This window comes from Cryptosporidium ryanae, assembly GCF_009792415.1.
Source record: "Cryptosporidium ryanae isolate 45019 chromosome Unknown contig_21, whole genome shotgun sequence".
Taxonomy (NCBI): domain Eukaryota; phylum Apicomplexa; class Conoidasida; order Eucoccidiorida; family Cryptosporidiidae; genus Cryptosporidium; species Cryptosporidium ryanae.
In genome coordinates, this window is record NW_027125551.1 from 201461 (window position 1) to 227059 (window position 25599).

Sequence of the window (25599 nt, forward strand, 5' to 3'; positions counted from 1 at the left end):
TCTAGTGCCGGTAGAAAAAAAAATTTGTATTTTAAGACATTCCTTTAAAAATAGGAACATAGTGTCAAGCCTTGTGATATTATTTGAGCTATTATTATCGGAATATCTTAGTTTTGTTTTAAAATAAATATTTTAATCCCAATTTTCCGAATTGGAATGAGTCTTTGTTCTTTATTATATATTTCTTTTCTATTTAAAAAAAACTGTTAGAATGACGGTTTCAACGAGATTGAAGGAAATTCTCGAAGACGAAAACATTGATGTTGATGCTAACTCAGATATTTTTGAAGAAGCAGATAATAATATGAACAATTGGGATAGTAGTGCTAGTGATGGGGCTAAAAACATTAAAGAATCAAGTTTGAATATATTACATGCACTTAGTCAAAGGGAGATAATACATATCGTCGATAGAATTGTTGGGGGAGAAGATTTTGATGATATTATAGACGAAGTAGCGAAAGAATATCTTGGAGAGGATTGGGCTTCAACAGTTACAACAAAAAGCGAAGCAGGTGAAAAATCTGAATCAGGGAGAAATTACGACGAAGACCACATATTAAAAGGTGGCTATGATAATAATATCTATAACGAAGTAGATATGTTGGATTTTGACTTTGTTAGTATAGCAAAAAATGTTCCCTTAAGAATAGACCAAAATGAGAGACAATTGCTAAGGCTTGTAGAGGGAGCTCTTGAGGTTAGTAAATACACAGATAGAGTAGACGTCGGAATTAATTCCAGACAAAAAATGATGATTATGGAAATTAGACAAGTATGTGCAATTCTGAGTGGTTTGGCAGTTTCATTTGACTATGAACTTGGACAAAGGCTATTAAAAGGAAGAAATTTTTCTGAAAATGAGAAATTTTTTCAAATCTTATTTGAAATCGCAAGAAGATATAAAATGCTTAATCCTGAATTGATGAGAGATTCATACGGTAAATTAATTTTTTTATTAATGGATGCCCAAAAAGAGACAATTCGGGAACTTCTACAATTTAAATGCTACAAACCTGTTTTAACAGTTTATGAATTCCTTAAAAGTAGAAACTGCTTAGAAATACTTAAGGACCCAATGTTATTCACTGCAACTAGAAACATAGAGAATGAAAATGACATTAATGCATTAAATGCAAAGCTTACAAAAAAGAGACTTGCAATTAAGGAGCTTCTGAGAAAGTATGCATCTAGAGACTATGCTGAGCAGAACAACAAAAAAAACTCATCTAGGAGCTTTTACAATCTTTTCATGTTTGTGAGAAATTCACAAACAAGTGAGCCTAACACAAACTCCCAATCCGGAGTGGTTTCAAGTACTGGAGATGTAGAAAATCTTGAAAAAACACAGGAAAAGATGGACATCACAGTAGAAGAACTTGAAATATGTATTTATTCTCTCAATGATCATGAGGTGTTTCTATACTACAACAAACGACCTATTGACAAAATTATCGAGTACCTGACATCTCACTTTGATCCTCATACAGAATACACAAGAGAATTTAGCCTTTCTCTTATTAACGATCCAAATTCAAATGCCAGATTGAGCCACGACCACACACGCCAGTACTACTATGTACTTCAAAGCCTTACAATGTGGCGTGAAGTTATCTTTAATATGATCAAACTCTGGAGACTTGCCGAAGAAGATATGTTGGATGGAGCTAACTCCTACAGGCTTGGTGACACAGGACAGGGTATACACCGTATTCAAGCTGCTCCAAGGCTATATAAAGCTATGTGCGAAATAATTTCAAAGGTACAGAGGGAAGTTGGGAATTGGGTAGGTTCCTCAGTAATACACCTTGGTGATAGGACTGTACCAAATGCACTTGTTTTTATTGATAAATACCTACAGGTCCCTAAAATTCTCTCTCCAATAGTACTTTGCATCGAAAAAATTGACAAAATCTCAGAATCCAGCATACATCTAAAGATATTTATAGAAAACTCCTTCGGAGGGGTTGAGAAACTGAAAAAACAAATCCTGGTGGATTTCTTCAAAAATGGTTTTGACGGGGGTGGTGCAGACAATTTCTTTGATGCAGGCTCGTGTATTGACGGGAGGTTGACCTCTGCCTGGAATTGGTGTTCAAATATTGAAAAGAAACCATACTTTCCGATTTTCTTATTAACAGGATTTATGGGATTCGATGGAAAGTTCTAGGAATCATATAAGATACGCATCTCTCAACTGAAAGTCTTTTTTATCTTTATATTAGCTCTTATATTCTATGACTAACGTTTGATATAATTCTTTCTATTTTAAATAATTGTCAACCGGGTTTGGGAGTTTGTTTTGCTGGAGAGGTAAACTAGTGACCTGCTTTACTTCTTCCAGTATATTGGCATGCCCATTGATGACTCTAACATCTAATTGAGAAGTACGGTGTTTTAGAAGTATACTCCAATGTGAGTCTAGTACCTGCGTCTGGACAGAGATCATCCCGTTCTCACTTGAGCTGTTTTTAGTCCTCAAAATAGAATTTAGGAGCTGATATGAATGTTGATTTGGGTTTAAGGTTATAGATGTATCAATAGGAGCTGAAATAGCAACTATTGTATTTGAGTTAGCTGGACATAGCTTTGACATTATTTCTTCATCAATGTACAATAACCCTTGTTCCTTTCCATTCCTTATTAACTCTTCAATCGAATATCTCAAATTTGCAATGGCTCGTTCCAACTCAGTTTGTGATTTAGTATAGAACATTATGTTCTCGTCGTTTCCCTCATCCTGTAGAAGTCCAGAGCTTATGTCTAAATTCAATTTATATATGTTGTGTCTAGGCTTTGTAAATAACCCAACGGCTTCAAGCACATTCGTTATATCATAGAGTCTCCTCCTTGGAACTCCCAGCTTGCTTTCAACTGTTTGGAGATCTATTTCAAAGTTTGGGCTTTGTCTAGCACACTCTATAACTTTTTCAGTAAGCAGCAATAATCCGCTTTCTGCTCTCGACTGTTCTGAACCAAGAGAAGGACTTTGCCTAGAAGAGAGAGTAGGTGACAAACTCCTCGGGGAGCTAGTATGACTGTTCGAGTAAATAGGTGAAGACTGGCGATATGAGTTTGGTGAATAGGGTGCAGAAATATGTGGTGTAGGTGATGTCAAAGATCTTCTTAACATTGGAGAATGTTGTTTTCCGCTGGAACCAGTCCCCATAAAATTATGGTCTGTTTCTGTGTTCTCATGTATGATATTCCCAATTGAGCTGTTTTTTACCATAGAATATCCGGTTACACATCCTTCATCACTATAAATACTTTCGGACCTATAAACTACAGGTTCCCTTTCAGCAGGGTTATCATGAAATATTGAAACTCTATTCCCAAAAATCTGAGAATTTGCAGAATAATCGTCATATTGTTGAATGAATGTGTTATCGCTCAACATTGCTGCTTCATTTTGTTGGCATTGTCTACCGTATTGCATTAATTATTAGTTCCAGTTCACAAAAAGTCAATCTTACTATCTTTAGATTATTTTGAGACTCGGCGCTCTTACCTTCACTATTAAGCCTGTAAATATTAATCATAAGAGCGCTACTTATACCCGCCACTTGTTTCTGGCGGTTCATGGATTATATAAATTTCACTGAGAATTTGGGGTCGCGAATTTAGACAGTTTAGCAACTCATCATAACACTCCCCATATTTATCTTTGATTTTAGGGTGTGTACAACTAAGAGAACTGTTTCTAAGTGTATTAAATATTCTAGAGGTGAAAGTTCGGTTCTCAAGTGTTAACATTGAATTTATAAAGATGTCATCTTCACGCTCGAACTCACCATATGACAGACACAAAAATTCTTATGATTTAGATGGAGATAGAAAAAGGGGTCTCGACTCAGATGTGCTCAAGGATAATGAATTAGAATACAATAAGTGGAGAAGACGTGATTATAATAGTAATAGGGAAAGGAGAGACCATAGAAAGAATGAATACTTTAGGAAACAACACAAGTACAAGGATGAGGAGAATATTAATAAAATAAAATATGAAGAGCAAGGTGATAATATATGGGAAAGAGATAATGAGAAGGATAGAGACAAAGACAGAGACAGAGATAGAGAAAGGGACAGAGAAAGAGATAGAGAAAGGGACAGAGATAGAGATAGAGAAAGGGACAGAGATAGAGATAGAGAAAGGGACAGAGATAGAGATAGAGATAGAGATAGAGAAAGGGACAGAGATAGAGATAGAGAAAGGGACAGAGATAGAGATAGAGAAAGGGACAGAGATAGAGATAGAGATAGAGAAAGAAATAGAGATATAGATATTGATACAGATAGAGACAAAGAAAGGAGAAGAGACAGAGAAAAGGCAAGATATAAAGAACGCGATCGGGATCACAGAGATCGCGGGTACCCAAGCAGAAGAAAACCCCATTATTACCGGTCATCAAGGAGGCGTTCTTATTCAATTTCATCGGACGAATCAGAATCTCCAGTAAGAGGATACAGAGGAAGGAATAGCAGAAGACATGCAAAAAGTGTTTCAAGTTCAAGTTCTATTTCAAATAGTTCATATTCAGAAGAGGAATCACGTGACCGTGGTTACTATCGAGGGAGAAATAGAGGTCGTGATAGAGACCGTGACTATCACAAAAGAAGTCGTCATTATTACTCGTCTGATGAATCTTCACCAGAAAGGTATAGAAGTAAGGGTGGCAGATATAGTAAGAAACATAAGCATTATTCTGAATCTGAGTCAAGTTCTGATTCAGAGATTGATAGATCAAAACAGAAGAGACAACAAAATACGAACATTACTTCCAATGATGAGTACAGTTTGAGAGGTAATATAAGATACTCTCCTGACAATAAAAAGGAAGAAGGGAATCAAAGTTCAAAGAAGTGGCATGCAAATTCAAATACTGCTATAGAAGATAATGGTGTAGGATATACTTCGAATGTAAATAATCAAGGAGGTTCTAAAAAAAATTCCGATCCTTCACAGAGTAAATATATTGCTTCCACAAACTTAGATAACAAAATAGAAAATTCAACATCCGTAACTTTGTCTGAAAGACTAATTGAAATTAGAAATATGAATGAGTTGCAAAGATGTAGCAAGTCAACCGCTAAATTATTGGATTTGTTACTTGACGATACCGAGGAGTTTCTTGCAGAGGACATTGCAGGAAGAGAACTTACTAAACAACAATTTGTCACATGGTTTGTGATAAATCAGCAAAATGGGCCATCAACTATTGAAACGGAATTTTCATCTGAAGTAGGAGACAAAAGGCAAAGATTTGCACAAGTGAACAAGAGACTCTTTACCGAAATCTATCCTAACGAGTCATACTCTCTAGATTTCGAGGAACTCAAAGATAAAGAAACAAATGAGACAATAACTACCCAAATAGTCCTTTATGGCAGTAAAAATGGGAGATTAGTTCGTGTTTATGTAATCAAAGACAAAGATCAAATTACCTTAAAGGAAAACATTTCTCTTTGCAAACTAAAAAATTACAAGATATTTGCAATATTCCTTAGATACCTAAAAAAGAAAGGAATAAAGTATTCTAGTGATAGAAATGGTGAGGATAGTTTAAATGAACACTTTGATGGTGTATTTCATTACTATGATTTTATTGGAAACCCAGACACTATAGAGTAATAGACTTCATACAGAAGATCTTTATTAGCTAATTATCTTTGTTCTCGTGTTCGTCATACTAATTCTACTAATACTACTACATTGTTAATGTTTATTTTGTTTTTTTTTATGACATTACTCCAGAATACACTAGCTACATTTTCACTATTTTCTTGCGACAAGACCGTATTGATTTATACCTGTCTCAGCAATTAGAACCTGTGGTTGTACCTAAGCAAAGTGAAGTGGTAAATGTAAATATACATACGAAATATTTAGATAAAAACTAAGTTACATATATAAAATTATACTTATACTCTACTTACTAATAAATTGAACAATATATTTTAAACAAACTAAGATGATCAACGTTTGGAATCTAAATTAGATGCTCCAGAAACGACCATAACACTATAACTAATATTGGAGTCATTGTTTAATACTGAACTCGTAAGACTACTTGCAGCTGTAGCAGCATAGCTAGCAGTTCCTGTGGATTTAATGCCTAATTGTTTTGTTGTCTTTTGATGAATATCAGGTGAAACCACTACTGCTCCAGTTGAAGTTAAGGCAGATGTCGTTGATGAACCTCCAGTTGAGCCCATAGAACTATTTTCATTACTAGAAACTTGTGTGGGAGATTGAAATTGTGCCTGTACTTGGTTTTGTCGAGAAGATTCGGATCCAACACTAATTGACAATGTTGGATGTCGGAGTTTACCATCCCTTGTTCTCAACTCGGCCTCTCCATGTGCAAATTTACAGTCTGCCTCCAGCCAACAATATCCACGCATCCAATGTCTACACAAAGCTCTCTTATAGTTATATGGTTCTCCATGAACTCCCAAAGAAACTGATAAATCTTCATCGGTATTTATTGGATTTACTGGAATTTCACCACTTGGATTAGTAAGGTCACTGCCAATATTAGTTGATGTTGAATTATCTGACCTTCCACCTACACCAGTTGTATTGGCTTCACCTTTATGAAGAACAGCATCTATATAAGAAGCATTCCCCGTTGAAGCACCTAAATTGTTAATTATTCCAACTTTAACAGAACCTGTTATATTCTGTTTTCCATTGTTCCCAGAAAGAGTACCGCCTATATTTCTCGTAACGTTGTCAGTCCTGGTACCTTTTATAGTTAACAACCTAGGGTTGGAGCTAGCTATAGGATTATTGTTGTTTATATTTTGATTAGATCCTGGAATATTCCCTGACAGATTTTGTCCAACTAATGAAATAAATCCATCGTTTTGATGCGAATTCGCTATATTAGATGCTTTTATTATATCTTTAGAGGGTAATTGTTTGATGATGGCACTTGTAAGTGGTGGGAATGCAGAATTATTAAACAAATGACTATTGTCAACAGTACTCTTATTGTTTTGACCATTATTCACATTATTCCCATTATTATTTAAGTGATAATTAGTATCATTGTTATTACTTTCATTATTAATATAATTATTATCATCATTATTTTTATTAGAGTCTATATCCGTGTTATTTTCATTATTCATGTCACTATTATCATTATTACCATTATTATCACCGTTAATAACACTATTATCATTAATATTACGGTCACATATAGATTGACTATCTTTGTTAAAATTATATTTTAAATCAATAGATTCCATCTTGTTTTCAATATCACAAATTTTGGATTTGTATGTATCATCAATGTTTTCGTTAGAGTCAACACTATAGTCCATAAAATTAGAACTATTTGTTTTAGGTAAACTTTGAATATTCTTGAAATTGTCTCCATCAGCAGAATTACCATTGTTCTTGTTAAAATTGTGCTCAAAATCTGATCTCACTTGAACTTTTTCACCTAAAAGGACGTCTTTACAATGTGTATCAGGGGTGTTAGGATGTCGGGGATTATTTATATCGAAGCCAAGACCTAAGCAAAATCTTTGGAAATCCATATCTACTGAAGCAGAGGAAATATTATCCTCTTGATCATTCACTTGAGAAAATGAATCTATACCATTACATGAAATTGGATTTTGTACTGTCCATGTATACATTGAATTACTATTATAAATATCAGTAATAGTATTGTTAGACATAGTATTCAATCCTTGTGTTCCTTGAACGAAAGAATTCATATTAATATTAGAGGAGTAAATACCATCTTTATTATAATCACTACCTACCACCAAATCACAATTATTATTATCATTTATATTATTATTAATTCCAGCTATATTATTGATTCCACTGCAGTTAATGAACTTCGTATTTTGACCACTATTCAAAGTAGCATTGCTGTTGTTAGATTTTGACGATGTTTTTGCACCACTTATATTTGGAACGTCTTCAGTTGAATTCTCACCTTTTTTGCAGGATATATTGTTTGGGTTAATATTGTTAGTGTTGTTTTCGTAACCACCGAAATCATGAAGAAATCCATTCGCAGGCGAATACCCTCCTGTTGAAGAGATCCAAGGGTCGGAAATAAATGATCCTGCTGTCGAACTTCCAGTGGAATTATGATTTGAAGAATTATTTATAGAGGCGGAATTCGCAGAGTGATTCCAAAATCCATCAGATATCGATCCAAAAGACTGTGGTTGTCCAGAAGGGGCATTAATGTTCTGGCCTCCAATTCCAACATTTACTTGATTTGCAGTACAAACAACTCCGGGAATGGAATTTCCACGCATATACATGAAGTTATCTTGATTAAAAGCATCACCTGTTGTAGTATTACTTTTGTAATATGGGGAAGCAGCACATGTAGTAGTGCTATTAGATTGATATCCAGGGTTACAAATTGCAGTTAGGTTTTGTGGAAGCCAGCAAGAAAGATCCAAAGGTAAACCACTTCCTACCGTGGGCAATGGATTAGTATTCGAGGCAGAACCTCCATTTGGAACGGTTCTAACCGTTAAATTAGGCTGATTACTTGAATTCATAATATTATTCATTGTAATTGAGGCTTTTTGGGGCTTACTTTCTCCTTTGAAAAAACAAAATGGGCAACTTCCATTACTTTTCTTTAACAATTCATTTTTATAACAATCTTCACATACTACTTGTTGACAACATGGAAGAATCGCTCCAGGAACGCCATTTCCTATTCCTATTTGTCTTGAACATAAAGAACATTCATTCTCTGTAAAAGACCACAAAAAAGAGTCATTTGTTGTTTTTGTATCCATATCAGTATAAATATTTTATACTCTCATCCCCAATATTAGTTGCCAAATACAATTTTGAGAATAGCTTACCGAGCTTATCTATATTATTTGATAATTTTTTCTTGATCTCCTGGTTATTTTCCCCTTATCCCTCTTAATAATAAAAATGTTAACCCTCAATTGTCAATTCTTAACTGCTAAACTATTAATACTTAGATTGACCGTAATATTATATGGCTTCACTGATTATTACCTGGCTGTCTATACTTTTTTTTTTTTTTGCGCTCAAAACTCCTTTATTTCAAATACTATGACATAGAAAGACGTATATTCATGGACAATTATTTATCTAACCACTTCTAAATACTCCAAGGCCTTTTAGTCCACTAAGTAAATGTATAGGCTTTACAAATAGGACTTTAAGTATTGTCTCTAACCCGCTCAAGTCATGGCGGTATATTTTGTTATTGATAATTGTCGGAAATTGTAAAGGCAGTTATTCTATAAAAAAGAACGCCTTTTTTTAACGAAAAAGCGATTAATTTGGAAATAAAGGATAAACAGTTAAGATTCATATATTTCCCATTTGAATCTTCTCATGATTACTTTTTTATGAAACACACCCTAATGTATTCGTCAGATTTTCATTTATATCCATTTCCTTTTTTTTACTTCCAATCACCATGATTACGTTTCCAACATAAACAACCCCGTTACTTTATTTTCCATCTCCTTCTATATTCTTTAAAACACCACCCCTTGCAAAGCGGCAACTATTTGTATGAGCGCGAGTATTGTCACGAAAGTTTGCCTAAAAAATTCGTCAGCAGTTATTGTAGACAATAATTGTAAAGGAAAACATTTACTTTTCTCTCTAATTTGTGAGGTTTGAAAATAACTTTCAAATATTTTTTTTTGTGTTGAGAGCAGATGTGAATTTATCTCTGATATATTAGATAGAGTTAATCTTCAGGTTAAACTGTGAAAAAAAAATGCCAACGTCTACTATTCGCGGAAGCAAAAAAGGTCTTTTGCGACTTCCGGATGAAAAAAGTAAAAGGAAAGAAAGACCAAGATTTTCCGTTGCATTTTCTGAAACTGTTGAGTTTAGAACAGTATATGTAACTAAACAAGAGAGATTAGGACAATTTTATGACTTGACACATCTTGACTTTATCGAAGAGGAGGGAGAAGACTATACTCGGAACTTTATAACAGACTTTGCTGCAACTTGCATTCCATTAAAAGACTCTGATGAAAACAATAACAGCAGGAAATTGAAGAGACTTCTTTGGAATTATGAAGATGAAAGTCGCAGTAATTTCTCACTTTCATGGCTGAAATCATATTCTAACGGTGAGAACAGCGAAAGTACTGAATTTGATGAGGAGTGCACGGAAGAAGAATTTGAAGACGAATATATAGGTGATTTCGAATACGGTAGAAGTGATATAGTATTCGATGAATATCAAAGCTCATTCCAAAACGAAAAGTTACAGAATGATACATACAACTATATTGAAAGTAATGAAGTCGGAATAAAAGTCGAGTAGGGACATATTGTTTTCCCCACTATATAATTGAGTGACTCATTTTTTCCTCGTTTCAATACGAGCTTCCAATTTTACCCTAATAAAACCTGTGTTTACGCTATACTTTAAAAGCCCGAAATAGTTAGATGGTTTTTTTTTTGTTATTTTAGTTAAACACTACGATATCACATTTGTCTGTTTTGTTTATATTTACAGCGTATTTCTAGGTTGGTAATTACTTGAAGAATTTTTTATGGGAATAGTGACTTGTGACTTTAGTCAGAGTATTTACACCGCCAATAGGTACGGGTACCGAAATAACACCTGTCCCGCTCAAGACAATTTTTGTATTATTTAAGTATATTTATATTTCATAACATCAATACTTCTCTTTACAAAACCTCACTTTGTTCACTCATAAAAGGATAATGGATACTGAAATTTCTATTTTTGATAAGATTGTAAAAGGTGAGATTCCTTGTAACAAGGTCTACGAAGACGAGCTTTGCATTTCATTTCATGACATAAATCCGGCCGCTCCTGTCCATGTGTTGTTGGTACCGAAAAAACGGAACGGACTTACAAGACTAAGCAATGCAACTGATGATCACAAAGACATATTAGGTCATTTAATGACGAAAATTCCAGTTGTTGCCAGGTTACTTAATTTAAAAAACTTTAGAATTGTAATAAATGATGGTGAGGATGCAGGCCAAGCAGTATTTCACTTGCATATTCATATTTTAGGTGGTCGAAACTTCACTTGGCCACCAGGTTAGACTCATGTGTTTGCACTTTATCAACTTGATTTAGAATTTGCTCGTAAAAAGGTCACTTGTTTTTTTGTGGGGGGAGGGGGGCTGTCATGCATGCATCTCCTTGTCTCCCCATAATTGTAATTATTATTTTCGCGTTACATGTGTACTGTTTATTGATCTTAAAATTGAATTAAATTAGCCATTGGTTTTTCTTTGTTTCTTTATTTAAGATATTTTATAGTATAATATGGACTATGGATTAAAAATAAAAGGCTCTGACGGAAACCAATCCAGGTTTCCAAATATCGCTTTTGAGCAATATATTGATCGTTCTAAGAAAAGCCATATTCCAATAACATGTTCACAGCAACATCTAACATTTGATAACAGTATTAAAGCCAGTCAACAGTATTTAATGGGTGACAATTTACAAAGTAATGAACTGAGTCAATACCATCCTATTTGTTCACAAAATACATATATAGATCCAAGAGATAGCAATAACTTTTCTAAATATAAAAGAACATCTTTAAGAGGAAGAAGAAGATACAGGAGAAGTCTTCTCAGAAATTATGAACAGTCTTTTGAAACAAATATAAATACTAACAATAGTTTTTTAGAGGTGGGAGATGAAGCAGAGATAAATACACAAAGGCGTGTATTTTTGAGAAATTCAAATTTAAATGGAACTGGTATAAATCACTCAAATATAAAATACAATTCTAATTCTGATCAATATGCGAAAGTATCTAAACCTTCTTGGGATGGAGGTAGATTAGTAAAGCTTTTACAAGGTCATGGACTTAATATCGAAAATTACGAAAAAGAAACTGAAACACTTTTAAACAGAAACTGGAATTCAAAGCAATTATCAGTTTCAACAAAGAATACAGATATTCATACAAGAATCGATAAAGATACAAACAACACTTACATAAGAAATGAAGAGGCATTAGACCAACGAAAAATTTACAATAACAACGAAAGAAATATTACCAAAATTGTCAATTACAACACAATAAATGAACAGGCGGACTATTCAACTGTCAATATTAATAATTGCACTGATAAATGTGTAATGAGTTCAAGGGGAACTATACAACCAAATGAAGTGATTCAATTAAACCAGTCAAATTACATGAAAGATACTAATTCTAACAAACAGTATCGCCATTCAGTTTACTACATAACTAATGATAATTACAGGAATCATTTTATTGAAAAAGACCAACAAATCTCAAATTCAGAGTTTATTTCAAGTGAAAATAAAACTATAAAACATACACATAATAATAAACATTTTGTTAGTTTTTCTCAAAAAGATATATCACTTGAAAGTAGCTCAAACCAACCTGATATTAAGTCAAATTATCAACAAATGAGTCAAATCGATGAGAGGATAGCACTTAATATTGAAATTCAAAATTTGTTTAGTGCCAATGAAAGAGGAAACGAGTCTTCAATACAATTTACTCTACCACCTAAATTCCCATTCGATACATCACATGAGGAATTGTTTGTAACTCTTGGAAATACACCAACATCAAGAACAAGCTACAATATATCTTCTTTATTCATTCCCAATCAAGATTCGTAGTAAATAAAATTATTCATTATTGAAGAAAAATACAGTACTAAAATATAATTTTTTATCAAATCTAAATAAAATTAACATGTAAAAACAGTTTCATAAATCATTATAAATAATACAACTTTTCATTTATAAATGGAATCGAATTTTCCTGTAATAGATGAAATAAAATCTCCATCGTCTGAAAAACTGTATTTTTTTATTTTTATCACTATTAGTGAACCATTTTTAAGATTTTGCTCACTATCCTTCTTATTAATAAGAGTATTCGAGTCACAAGACAAAGAATCTGCCATTTTGAATTCAAAATTATATTCATTGAGACTCTTTGTCGGAACTGTTACATTTAGTAATCCATATGTTATTCCAGATATATGGGAGGGTGAAATATGAGAAATCCGACAAATAAGTTGTTCACCTAGTTTTGGCTTAAATACAAGAGCCTTAAATTCAATATTAACAAGAAATGACCCATTTGGTTCGCAATCTGGAATATATCCATGTGTACTTATAGCACTTACTTTGTGAAAACAGACCCAAATACCATAGTACTCTGCTATATAGTGAAACAAAAAACAACATAAGTATCTCTTTATTGAGTCATCTATATTTCCGATACTATTTGGTAGCAGCTGTACTGTTCCCTTAACTCTAAGAAGTTCAAAACACTCATTAGTATATTCTCCTTTATTTATAAAACCTTCTCTTATATTTTTCAACTGTTCAACCGCTAGTTTCTCTATATCCCTACCTGAATCCGTAACGGTAGTATCTGTTTCAATATATTTGCCTTTACTTGAATGTTTAATATTTCTGATACACTTACCAATTAGATGATAGGCAACCTCATTTGTTATTACACATGATTCTCTGACCTCCCATGGAATTTGGTACATTTCAATTCTATAAAGCAGATGAATTCATTCGATCATATATATATATATATATATATATATATATATATATGAATGTTGTTTGCTCGAGTATTTATTAACAAGTACTCAATTATATCAAAATATGTATCCCGTCAAAATAAAATGTCAAGAATTGCGCAACAATCGCGACTTCTAATAGTAAAAATAAGCTTTTTACGCGTACGGAAAAAGTGCTCAAACCAGGATTCGAACCTGGGTCGCCGCGGCCACAACGCGGTGTACTAACCACCTATACGATTTGAGCCTCCGACGCACGGTATATGAAAGTCCACTAATTAAGTTTGTTTTAAATATAATTAGTTTCGGCTCTTATCTTTTATTAATTTAAAATATATTTAAAAATTAGCAAGTTCTCCAAATAAAGTACTAATAAATTTATAATTTGTCATATTATAACCCATATTTCCAAATTTATATTCACTCTTTAAATTTGTCATCTAAGATACTAAATTTAAATAATAATCATTGTAATAATTAAATGTTGCGGCTATTTCACAAAACTACACAATTTTTTCTTCATACTTTCATATTCACTTCTGTGAAGCATGTGTCATCAGTTGCCAATGTTTCAGAAGCCCATACTACGTGTAACTCCTAACTTTTCCAAATCTTATTCACAAGTATTTTCTGTTTTATTAACTTTATCTCATTTATTCAATAAAATTCGTTTATAAATTTGTCTATTTACTCGTTTGTTTCTTTTTACTTACTAATTCCAAGTTATCTAAAAACCGTTCACTATAGGAAAAATTCAACTTAACTCGCTCATAGATAAGTGTTATCATCTGTATTGCAACTCTCTTTAAATATTACCCCATTTCTATTTCCATAACAGCAAATACAATTTATTCCACATTAAACATACATTTTAAATAAAAAATTGTGAATCTTTAAAAATTGAAATTCTTAAATCTTGTTCACATATTGAACAACATTCACACATATCACGTGCCTCATAAAGAACTGCTTATTTTTCTATTGTATAAACAGTTTACTAGAATAAATTTTCGTAACATTTATTTCGAATTTTTCCATTAAATGCAAAATGTCATTGGGCGCTGATATCGCTTTCATTATTTTTATTTACACCAGTAAATACATTGACTTCTAAAGAAAATGTACTTTTTAATAAGTTTTAACTTCATCCTTACATTAATTTTAAGGACCAAACTGCAACAAACTGCTGCATTAAATTTTTTTCTCGAATATTTTTTTATTTTAAGAAATTATAGAAAGATATACTTGAATATTTGGAAACAAATTAAAATTTAGAAATGGTGTTTTGTATGTTGTTATGACCCTTACTTTGTTTCTATATCTGTGTAAAAACATTATTATTTCCGTCAGTTATAACTCTAATATAGTTGTATATACTCAATCAGTTTGCTTCAATTTGTTTGTTAGTTTTGATAGCTTTCAAATAAAAAAAGAGTAATTAACCATAGACATGATACAGATAAAAATGATAAAAACATACCAAATTAATTCTGTTTGGTATAAATCCACATATTACTTAAAATCTGAATTAAGAGTTGGTTTTCACAAAATGCGGTAGTGCTCACGTAAGTAATTCAGTTTTATAACACTTAAAATCCTTCATAAATTTATGATTCTTTTTTATTAAACCTTTGTGTTATAGGAACAATAAGGCTCAATAAATTGTTGTAGTAATATGACTATTTGAAATGCTTCAAAGTAGTGGAAAACTAAGGAAGAGCATTAGGGTAGAGCCTAGTCTTTACCAAGCTTGGGTCCCTCCCTTTTTCTCTAAGGAAAATGACGAAGACAAATTAAATATTTCATCAAGAGTGGTAAGTTGTATTATATAATCATATTTAGCTGAATGTTTATTTTAATATATCTCTTTTTGATACTTTAAATTTTCAGGGAGAATGTATATATGAACCTAACATTTTAAGAAATAAAGAATCTGGTAAAAGAGCTGAAGACACAATAAAAAATTTAAAGTATTTAATGAGGAGTATGGAAACTGACTTCAATTGTTTGTCAGGAGAAAAATTAATCGGATATATTTCAACCAATTTTCCTTCCGAATCTTTCTCACTTCAAGAAGGGATATCAGCAGAAAAATTGTTGCTTTCTACTATAAATAACGGTTCAAAACAAAACGACTACAAATCAAACAAACAAAGAGAATTCACAAGGAAAGAATTAAAAATAAATGAGTTTTTCTTGTCTTTAGGAAGCAATGACTCTCAGAAACTGTTATCAAACGAGAGTCAAACTTCAAAGGATGAAATGGAATACAGGGGCTTGGAAAAAAATTCAAACTGTTACCCGGTATCCTACGGAAAATATTGGGAGATTACCTTAAACCAACAGATATTTTTAAGCTTTGTTGATAGTTGGAGAAAAGAAGTTAGTATAATTCTAAATGAAAGTTACAAAGAAGGTGGATATACGCTTGAAGAAGGTCAAGAATTGTTGTTTGAAGGGCTTATTTTTCAAAAACAAGTTATACTTCCAGAACTTGAAGCACTTTCCCAAGCTGTAAAAAAAGCGTCAAACTTTGAAAGAAAAGTTAAAGAGATTTTTTTAATAGACAATAAAGAATTGAATTTAGATTTAGAGGAAATTAAACCCGCAAATAAGATTCAGATTAAACAACTTCATGATTTATTGAAAGAAGGAGAGGAATGTATTTTTTATTCCAAATGCTTAACTCTCCTAAAATTTCAACTTGAAAAACTAAAAACGTGGAGAAAGACAGTCCAGTCTGCCATTATTGAGAAAAGCTTAGATAAATGCAAAGACTCTATGAAAGACAAGGATAAAATTTTCATAGAAGTCCCAGGAACTGATGGTCTCACTGAACAAATTGCTGCAAGTAACTGGATAGAAAAAGTAGAGAGGAGTCTTTCTCGCCCAATGAGACTTAATTTTGCCGAGGGCCTTTTGAATGAACCAGCAGCCAAGTTCTTGGATGAAAGATATGTCTCAGTTAAAAAACAATTGATAAATAGAGTGAATAAGGCATTGGATTGGCTAAATGTGGTTCAGTCTCCACCGTTTGTATTCAATTTAGTATCTGCTTGTAAGGGATTTCCTGCAAACGACATTCCAGAAAGTATACAGATCGTTATTGATAATGCAAAGAAATTGATGGAGTCAACGAATGACTGGAAACTCCCAAAACCATCTGATTTTGAAAAAATATGGCTCGAGAGCTTGACTCTAAAAATCAATGTTCCCATTTCTAAATACATGGAACCTGTCTATCTCCGTTGGAAAAAATGGCATAAAAAATTTAAAAGATTAATGGACGGCCTTTGTATTTACATGGAGGCTCAACTAATAATCGAGGAAGCAGAATATACTTTATGCGACTTCCTAGATATGAGCGAATATTTGCCAGGATTACAAGCAAAGATTAATGAAAGTAGTAACTGGTTAAATGAAAGCAAAGAATTCCTTAGGAGTGTTTCAGAATATAATACAAAACAAGATATTGAGGATGTATCTTCGAGTGTTTGGAATACAATTACTGGAATTAAAAAAGGGAATGAATTCACAAAGCAGGAGTTGCAAGAAGTTATTCATTTTATTGAATCTCAAATTGGAAATCGTTTGTCATATAATAAACTTAAGCAACTGATAGATAAAGGTAATGAATTAACAATTTATGACACATCGATATTACAGGAACTTTCTTCATGTTTGGATAGTTGTGAAAGATGGCTAAAAAAAGGAAAAGAATTAAACAAGTGCTCAAGAAGTTCAAATTCGAATGTATCCTCAATAATATCTCTGTTATTGGAAAGAAGTTCGATATTGGTTTCTTCTGAAACAGAAGAATGCCTTTTTGCCGAGTTATATTTTCTGCTTTGGAAACTTGATATCAAAGAAGTCCAATTTCCAATCGATGACACTAAATTACTTTCATTAATAGATAAATTAAACTATTTCAAATCCCGTATTAATTTCTGTTCATACAAACCTGAGTTTAAGGATACTCTTGACTTGAATATGCTGGATAAGTCTGAAAATGAAAAAAAACTATACGGACTTGAAACTGAAGGGAGAAATAAAATTGAGAATACAATTAAGGAAGAGATTCAAAATGACATTGAAATTAATTTATTAGCTCCAGAACAGATTACTTTTTCACATTGGGAAAAATTAATACAACTAGGACCAATATTGTTCATTGAAAAACTGGAACAAATTTATAAATATTGGAATTTCGTTGCATCTTCCTATGAACAAACAAAAAATGGAATCGAATGTTGGAATAATCTACTAGATAAATTGAAATTTCTTCCAATTAAGATGAATGAATTGGAGAGGAAGACTAAAATTATAATTGAGGAGTATGATAGAATATCTTTTTTACTTTCATCAGGTGACAAAAAATTAATTGCGAGTACTGGGATGGAGCACCCATTTTCCCTTTTATTTTCCTACGAAAGTCTTGTTAAATTAGTAGCCGATGTTGAAAAAATTCCTGTAAAAATTGAAAATTGGGATAGATGGTTGAAGCATATTGAAGACATAAATAATTCTGATAAGTACACTCTCAAATGTTTTCCCTATTTATCAGATTCTATTGACAATTGTACCGATAAAAATTTAGGGATTTCACAAATTGAAATGGACTCTGTTATTAAACATATTAAGTTAATAAACGAAAATTTAATTTCCACATCAGTATGGAATATTACCAACTTTAATGTGATTTTTGGTGAATTGAAATACACAGGTAAATTGTTAGATGACCTTGAGTCCTGCAAAAAATGGATGGATGAAGTTAAAGCCTCTGAAAATAATTTATCTAGAGATTTGAATTACTGGAAAGAATTACTTGAAAGAGGAAAAAATTTGAATATAGTGGACCATAAATTTCTTTCTAAATTTGAGTTTGAGTTGAATATTTCAACAGAGTGGGATGAGGTATACAGAAGTGCTATTTTAGAGACAACAAACAAACCTATCAGAACGAAAAAGATGAAACTTTCATCGAAGAAGATTCCATATTATTTTGCCAAGTTGTTAGTTGAGACTGACTATGGTATTGGTGAAAGATTAAATACTTTTAGGGATCTAAAAGAAAGTGTTAAATCATACATTAATTTGAGGGAGAAAGGAGTGAAGTATTTGGAAACTTGTCATAATGAAAGAACTCAATCTAAATTTTCTGAGCTGTTAAATTCGCGTGTTGGAACACATCCTCTTAATGAAAAATCAATTATTAACAAAATAAAAAACCTATATGAATTCACGAATCATTTAAAAGAATTTCAAAATGAATGCCTTAAGCACCCAATATTAATTGAATTTACTAATTATATTCAAGAAGAAATACTATTGCGTGATTTAAATCAAAAATTGGTTAACACTTTAATTATGGATGAATATCAGTATTTATCATCACTACTAAGTAATAAGACTCAAGATTTACTAGAACCAAGAGTAAATGATATTAATGAAGCAATTGAACTAATTAATTATATTGAAAGTAATAATCTTTATTTAGGGGGCCGTTTAAATTTAAAAACAAATTCTGATTTTTTTTTGATGGAAATTACTGATGAGACTGAAATCAAATACAATTATTCAATAGATGAACTGAAAAGAATTGTTTTTTCGGAAGATTATGTTTTGAAAAGAGACATTGTTTTTGGAAATTCATTTATTTCAGAAAAATATATTGATAGTAAACTGTTCGAACAATTTAAGAATTCTGTTGAAAAAGCTAAACAGTGGCTAAGTATTTTTAACTCTTTAGGCTACAATGTTGTTAATAATTCAAAAACAGAAACATTTTACAACAAGGTAATTCCAAGTGATTTAATACCAAAGAATTTCAAATCTTCACTCGAGTTATTAATGGAGGAATATATTCTAAAATTGGAATATGATGACAAGAAGGGCGATAATATCGATAATAGCCGTTTTACTTTTAATCTTGATTGGGATAAAATATTGGATCCTTATTTGAATATGGATTACAACAATATTAAGAGAAGTAGTACTCTTTTAAATAAATTGTTGGAGGTATTTAATCCAGATCTAGCTAAACATCAAGACTCGCACCAAAAAAATAACAATCCATCAGAGAACTATTCATTTTATAATGTTTCTTTACTATTTAATTTGCTGCATCACATGAGAGAAAAAAAAGAATTAATACATTGTCAAGGATATGGCAAAGAAAATTATGAAGAAACAAACAATATGGTTAAATCAATGATTAATGAGAAGTATTTTATGTTTTTACCTGCAGATGGTGGAAGCGATCTAAAACAACTTGAAAATATCTTAAATCCGAAACTAAGCGATTTTAAGATCGAAGAAAATAATAATTTAATTAACTCTCAACTTGAGGATTTGAATAAATTTTATCAAAGTTCACAAAAGAGAGTGAAAAGAGGTAAATGTATTCTAGAAGAAAGAGTTAACGAAGAAAATATTGATAATATTCTAGAAATAGTTAGAAAAATTCCAATACCTACGATCGATATGTCGTTATTATTATTGAGCTTTGCAATAAAAAACATAAAATTTTATTTTACAGAGATAAAAAACCTTGTTCTAACTATTGAACTGACATTACTTTGGATATCTCTAATTAATAATAAATTTCCAACTATTTTTTCCGCAAACTATGAATTCGAATTTGATTCAAATTATTTAAAATGCAGTTCTAAAACAAAAGTCTGCGATCCGGAACCTGAAATATGGGAAAACTCGATTAATTTTCATGTTTATGATAAGAAAAATGAATCAAATATTGAAAGCTTATCTGTACAAGGTAGCTATAATTTAAATCACAATAACAAAGACTTAGGGCATAAAATATCTCTTAAAGAGTTTGTTTTTCTAATTGAAATATGTGACCAGATGCCAATACAAACTCCATTTAAAACAAAACTTGTAATAAATCTAATTAATATTTTAAAATGGACCCTTCATGCCAGAGAAGCAATTCTTTTATTACCTAAGAATACAATTTTACGTCCATGGCTACATGTTGAAGGTGTGAATGAGAAAATTGAAAGGAATACGAAGAATTGTAAGATACTAAGAGAAATATTATCTGACGAAAACAAATCTGAAATTAAGGATGAGGACATAAAAAGAATAATGTCAGATATTTGCTCTCACGAAAATGAAAATCATTTAAATGTAGACAAATCTTTGGAAATAGATCAACAATTAATCAAGAAGATTCCAAGACCTAGAGGAAGACCAAAGAGAGAGTCTATCCATTCCAATAAAAGTGAAATTACTTCGGATGAAATATACAATAACGTTTGTTCAGAATACAAGGCATTCGATAAAACATCAAACAACTTTCCAAAATCCTTTTATTTATGGTTAAAGGAATCGGAGGAATTATTGACTCACGATTTTTTATTCCAACCACAAAATGAAGACGAGAAAAATATTAAAAATAACATTGTTTTAAATGAGGGAGCTGAACTGAAATATGGTTGGTTAGATGGTTATTTTTACTGGTACAATAAAGATATAGCTAACAAAACTGAAATAAATGGTTCAAATGATATTTTAATCCAAAAAATAGGAGTTATAGATCCAACCTCGTATCCAAAAAAAAGCGTATATAATAACAAGCTTATAATTGATTTCATTATATCAATTAAAGTTTTTGTTAGTATTGAGAACACTCCTGCAGATTTATGTGCAATTTGTTCCACATTTAATAATATTTATTCAGAAAAAGACATGACAAACCTTGATTCCCATTTATCTTGGATTTCATGTGATGAATGCAATCGTTTGTATCATCAAGAATGCGTTTTGTCAAATAATCAAAACAGAAGAGGTTTTACCTTTTCAAAAAGTATCTATAATGAAGTTCCTTGGAAATGTCCATTCTGTGTTTTAAGAAGCACAACATCATCTGTTCAATCTGAGACAATTATATCACAACTAATAAGAAGTAATATATTGCTGTGTCACAACAATAATAAATACATCATTTCTCAAATCCAAGGAAAGCCTGAATTCCATAAACAGGCTTTATTTGAGAAATATGGCCTGCAAAGAGAAGTATATTCACAAGAAAAGCTAAGAGAATTATTATTTAATAGCCTTTCCGGACCAATTTCATATATTCAACTTTACGAGAGAAACGTTATTTACAACAAATTTTATTTGCTCAATGTGTGGATTCATGATTTTCAAAACAAATTTAAATGGGATGCTTTTGAAAATTCAACTTATGATCCATCTATATTTGTGATAGAGAATCAAATTGAAGATCCGGACTTTGAAGAAAAAACATCATCCTTAACGAAAGTTAAAAATGAATCTTTAGACTTGTCTGAAACTCATTTTGCTGAAAACCAAAATATTGATAGGGAAAAAACTTCGGACATCCTAGAAAATATGTCAACCAGCAGAAAGGGAAGGATAATAAAAAATAAGATATCCGTTAAAGAGATGCTTAATCCTAGAATATCACTTATAAAAGCTAAAAAGGGGAAAAAAAAGCGATTATTAATCCCTATCCATTCAGCTAATAGAAAAATCAAAAAATTTAATGATTCAACTTCTGAAACAAATCATAATACAGTTAAAGTTAATTTTAAAACAGTTTTTCGTGGTTTCAACTGTGAAAACTTGATAATTGATCCTGATTCAATTGGAAGGCTTAGAAAATTGGAATATGAAAATGAAGATTTAGATATCAATGGAATGATTAATTTATACTTGTTAGGAATATCAATAGGGGTCGATCAAATTGTTGAAATGGAATGGTTATATTGTATATTGAGATACCTAGTATTTTTCAACAAAAAGTTTTACAATTTTAGCAGAAATTTGGAATCACTGAAAATAGTTAATTTACCGAAGGACTTGACCTTCTGTGATTCTCTAAAACTTGAAAAAAGATTAAAATGGGATGAATTCAAATATATTTTCAAGTTTTACTCTCCAAATTTTCCAATAAAACTCAGCTCCGCAAAAAATTTCTATTCTGGAATCCTTTCGATTGGTTCTAACTACTTTAACTGTAATTCAATTTTGAAACAATTCAACCTATATAATAATGGATTTGATCCATCAAATGAAAATGCTATAATCAAAACTGAAGGTGAATATGAAGGTGAGGTTATCAGTATTAACAGTGAAAACTTTAAAGTTAACATTGAAACATTACTTAACAACATGGTAAAATCTGGTGTTACATTTCCAGAAGAAGAAATAATTTGTCAACTACTTAGAACATATTACCTTGAATCTATGTTAAGCTTTATCAGAAAACAAATATCAAACTTTTATAATAATCAATTGAATCAAAAACCTACATTCTTTAATATAAAAAATATTTATGATAATATACAAATTTGGAGAAAAGCTGATTCTTATTTAGTTGACAAATATAAGATTAAATTTTTACCTCCAGAAATGAATAATATTGTAACTGAAAATGGAAAAGTAGATGGAAAGACTACTCGTTTGCAATTTTTTTTCACTAATTGTGATTTGATCAAAGATATTGTAGGTAAATGCAATGAATGGAGTGAAAACTACACGCAACTAAGGGTCAATTGTGAAGAATTTGAAATATTTGTTGACCTACTAAAACAAGGTCTTAATCTGCCCTGTATATATCCTCCTGTATATTCATTCGGAAATGTCTTAGCTTCAATAGAAAGCTATGAAGATTTCATAGATCAGGTATTTCGTAAATTTGAAAAAAATTCTACACCTGCTCAAATTGATGGTTCTAGTATTCATAAATCTAAACCAGGAAGTATTATATGTTCGAATCAACCCTCAACTCCAAAATTAGAGAATATTCAAGTGCTACAAAATATTAAAAAATGTCTTTTTGAGTTCCCAATTCAAAAAAAGGATCTCAACCTAAAAATCGAAAAAATGGAAAATAATGTTAAGAAATTTATACAGGATATTAAAGAGGAAATACCTGTGATAAAACAGATAACTTCAACTGAATCACTCATATCAAAACTACAGTTAATAAAGGAAGAGGCCCTATTGAACGTTCCAATAATTGTAACAAACCTGCCTGAATTGAGAGAATTGTTGAATTCACTTCCTGACTTTGGATCACCCCATCACAATTTATTGGTTAGAACTCAATTTCTAATGTCACTTCAATCACCTATCGCAAAGTTGAGGAAGCCATTAAATCCTTTCCCAAACATCTCAGATTCTTCTACTTATTCTGCCACCAACTCAAATGCTAATTTAAATGAAACCATTGTTTCTGAAACTAGAAAAAATAGTCTCGGATCAATTGTTGATTCAAACAAAACTAAAACCCAACTAATTGAGAGCCTAATTGTAAATTCTTCCAAATCATTTGCAAGTGATAAAGCATTGATATGGCAAAATGCAATCAATAAGGAGGCTAATCAAGTTAACCACTGTTACTATAAGTAATCGTAGTTTCTAAAATTAATTCATTTATTTTTATTCTTAAATATATTTTTTTCTATTTACGTAAAGTCGAGCAATGCATGTATTTTTCACTTTTTTTTTAGGATGAAAAAAAATATTCGAATTAGTACAATGTGGAGTTTTGTTAAAGATTTCTGTTGTAATATTAGTGAAAATACTTGTAGGAATCCATATACTGTAGACGTTGATTGGTGCAGTATTATAAGGAATATTGAGACTGAAAGTGACAGTAGTAGAGTCAATTCATCTAAAATAAGTAAATCAACAGAAATTCAGTCAAAGCCTTGTATGAATTCGACAGACATTAATGAGCTCGTCAATTGTTTCATAAAAAGTGCATTAAATGGTGTTTCGATATCAATATACGATCAATTAAGTCAAAAATTTATATCAGGAAAATATTTCGTTAATAGAAACTTGAGCATTCTAACTTTGAAATCACCAATCCATACAATAATAATACCGTTCAGAGCAGTAAGTTGTTATTTTTAATTTTTAATTCATATTATAATTTCTATTAGATCAATACAATACTAAACAATTCTGAATTTAATTACTTGTATTCCAATAACAAAATTGTTATCGACAATAACAAAGCAATAATTATTATTGTATTCGACTCAAATACGGAAAAAAGTGATTCGATTCCTTTATTATTTAACGACCAAAATTCAGCAAGCAACTTCCTCCTGGTAATTGAAATTCTTAGGTACGTGTTCTAATGAGATATATAACAAAATAGGTATTAACTATATATAAACACTTAGATACAATGAGATGAACGAAAATATTTGTGATAACTCACGCGAGTTGGTCTTAGGAAGTATTTTTCAAGATTACCCAGGAAGGTAAGCATTATTCAGACATTTAATAGAACAAAGTTAAAAAAACGAAATTTAATTGATATATCTATTTATCAACTAAAAGTAAGAATGGACTTAAACCTTAAAAAGTTCAATAATCATATACCCGTCTGAAATCAACAAGTAGATAATTAATCATTATACTAAACCCTCCCTTCTCCTAGTCGGTTTATGCTGCCCTCTTTCTCTGTTGCTGAATGATATCTACAAGCTCATCACGCTTCTTCTTGGCTCTTCTCTCTGTACCTAGACGCGATCTAGCAAATCTCATGGCTCTCTTGGCTGTTGAAGCTGATCCAACCTTCAACAATTCCATCATTCTCTTCTCATATGGTGCAAACCCTGCAACCTCGCGAATCACCTGTCTTACAAGAGCATTTCTTGCAGATAATTTGCCTTTACGCGAACTAGGTCTGGTTTGTTTGGGTCTTTTTGTCACAATGAATCCTGAATTCAAACCAACAACCGTTCCCGTTGAAATCGAAGATGTCATTTCTATTAGTACAATATTTTTATATAACTAAAAATATACCTTTGGCTATTTGTATCAAAGAAGAAAGATGACGATTTGAGTCTAATTGGTTATTTTTACAATGGACATTTTACACCAAATTTGTCTCAAGCAAAAGGCGCCCAAAGCACATGTCCCGCCTTGTGGCGTATTGCTGTAGTCTATAGTTGACAGATTTGTTGACATACTACGGTTAATTTGACTAAATAAATTCTATCTTAGAT

The 25599-nt window shown here is 31.4% G+C and overlaps 10 protein-coding genes across 10 annotated transcripts; 6 read left to right on the forward strand and 4 right to left on the reverse strand.

The window, feature by feature from the left end:
• Positions 1–211: 211 nt before the first annotated feature.
• Positions 212–2170, forward strand: FG386_001240 (uncharacterized protein; the record flags this gene model as incomplete). The annotated part of the gene is made up of 1 exon (XM_067340633.1): positions 212–2170. The coding sequence occupies one exon, from the start codon at positions 212–214 to the stop codon at positions 2168–2170; it is 1959 nt and encodes a 652-aa protein (XP_067196701.1).
• A 93-nt stretch (positions 2171–2263) lies between these two features.
• FG386_001241 (E2f3 protein) lies at positions 2264–3439 on the reverse strand (the record flags this gene model as incomplete). The annotated part of the gene is made up of 1 exon (XM_067340634.1): positions 2264–3439. One exon carries the CDS (start codon positions 3437–3439, stop codon positions 2264–2266), a length of 1176 nt encoding a protein of 391 aa, XP_067196702.1.
• Positions 3440–3769: 330 nt separating this feature from the next.
• On the forward strand, positions 3770–5632 carry FG386_001242 (uncharacterized protein; the record flags this gene model as incomplete). The annotated part of the gene is made up of 1 exon (XM_067340635.1): positions 3770–5632. The coding sequence occupies one exon, from the start codon at positions 3770–3772 to the stop codon at positions 5630–5632; it is 1863 nt and encodes a 620-aa protein (XP_067196703.1).
• A 344-nt stretch (positions 5633–5976) lies between these two features.
• FG386_001243 (HC-23 protein) lies at positions 5977–8790 on the reverse strand (the record flags this gene model as incomplete). Its single annotated transcript, XM_067340636.1, has 1 exon — positions 5977–8790. One exon carries the CDS (start codon positions 8788–8790, stop codon positions 5977–5979), a length of 2814 nt encoding a protein of 937 aa, XP_067196704.1.
• Positions 8791–9761: 971 nt separating this feature from the next.
• Positions 9762–10322, forward strand: FG386_001244 (uncharacterized protein; the record flags this gene model as incomplete). The annotated part of the gene is made up of 1 exon (XM_067340637.1): positions 9762–10322. One exon carries the CDS (start codon positions 9762–9764, stop codon positions 10320–10322), a length of 561 nt encoding a protein of 186 aa, XP_067196705.1.
• A 407-nt stretch (positions 10323–10729) lies between these two features.
• FG386_001245 (histidine triad (HIT) family zinc binding protein) lies at positions 10730–11080 on the forward strand (the record flags this gene model as incomplete). The annotated part of the gene is made up of 1 exon (XM_067340638.1): positions 10730–11080. The coding sequence occupies one exon, from the start codon at positions 10730–10732 to the stop codon at positions 11078–11080; it is 351 nt and encodes a 116-aa protein (XP_067196706.1).
• A 226-nt stretch (positions 11081–11306) lies between these two features.
• FG386_001246 (uncharacterized protein) lies at positions 11307–12656 on the forward strand (the record flags this gene model as incomplete). The annotated part of the gene is made up of 1 exon (XM_067340639.1): positions 11307–12656. The coding sequence occupies one exon, from the start codon at positions 11307–11309 to the stop codon at positions 12654–12656; it is 1350 nt and encodes a 449-aa protein (XP_067196707.1).
• Positions 12657–12775: 119 nt separating this feature from the next.
• Positions 12776–13546, reverse strand: FG386_001247 (RPB7 like OB fold RNA polymerase subunit; the record flags this gene model as incomplete). Its single annotated transcript, XM_067340640.1, has 1 exon — positions 12776–13546. One exon carries the CDS (start codon positions 13544–13546, stop codon positions 12776–12778), a length of 771 nt encoding a protein of 256 aa, XP_067196708.1.
• A 1724-nt stretch (positions 13547–15270) lies between these two features.
• On the forward strand, positions 15271–24853 carry FG386_001248 (uncharacterized protein; the record flags this gene model as incomplete). Its single annotated transcript, XM_067340641.1, has 5 exons — positions 15271–15396; positions 15473–23979; positions 24085–24475; positions 24523–24710; positions 24769–24853. The coding sequence occupies 5 exons, from the start codon at positions 15271–15273 to the stop codon at positions 24851–24853; spliced, it is 9297 nt and encodes a 3098-aa protein (XP_067196709.1).
• A 180-nt stretch (positions 24854–25033) lies between these two features.
• FG386_001249 (60S ribosomal protein L36) lies at positions 25034–25357 on the reverse strand (the record flags this gene model as incomplete). Its single annotated transcript, XM_067340642.1, has 1 exon — positions 25034–25357. The coding sequence occupies one exon, from the start codon at positions 25355–25357 to the stop codon at positions 25034–25036; it is 324 nt and encodes a 107-aa protein (XP_067196710.1).
• Positions 25358–25599: the final 242 nt, after the last annotated feature.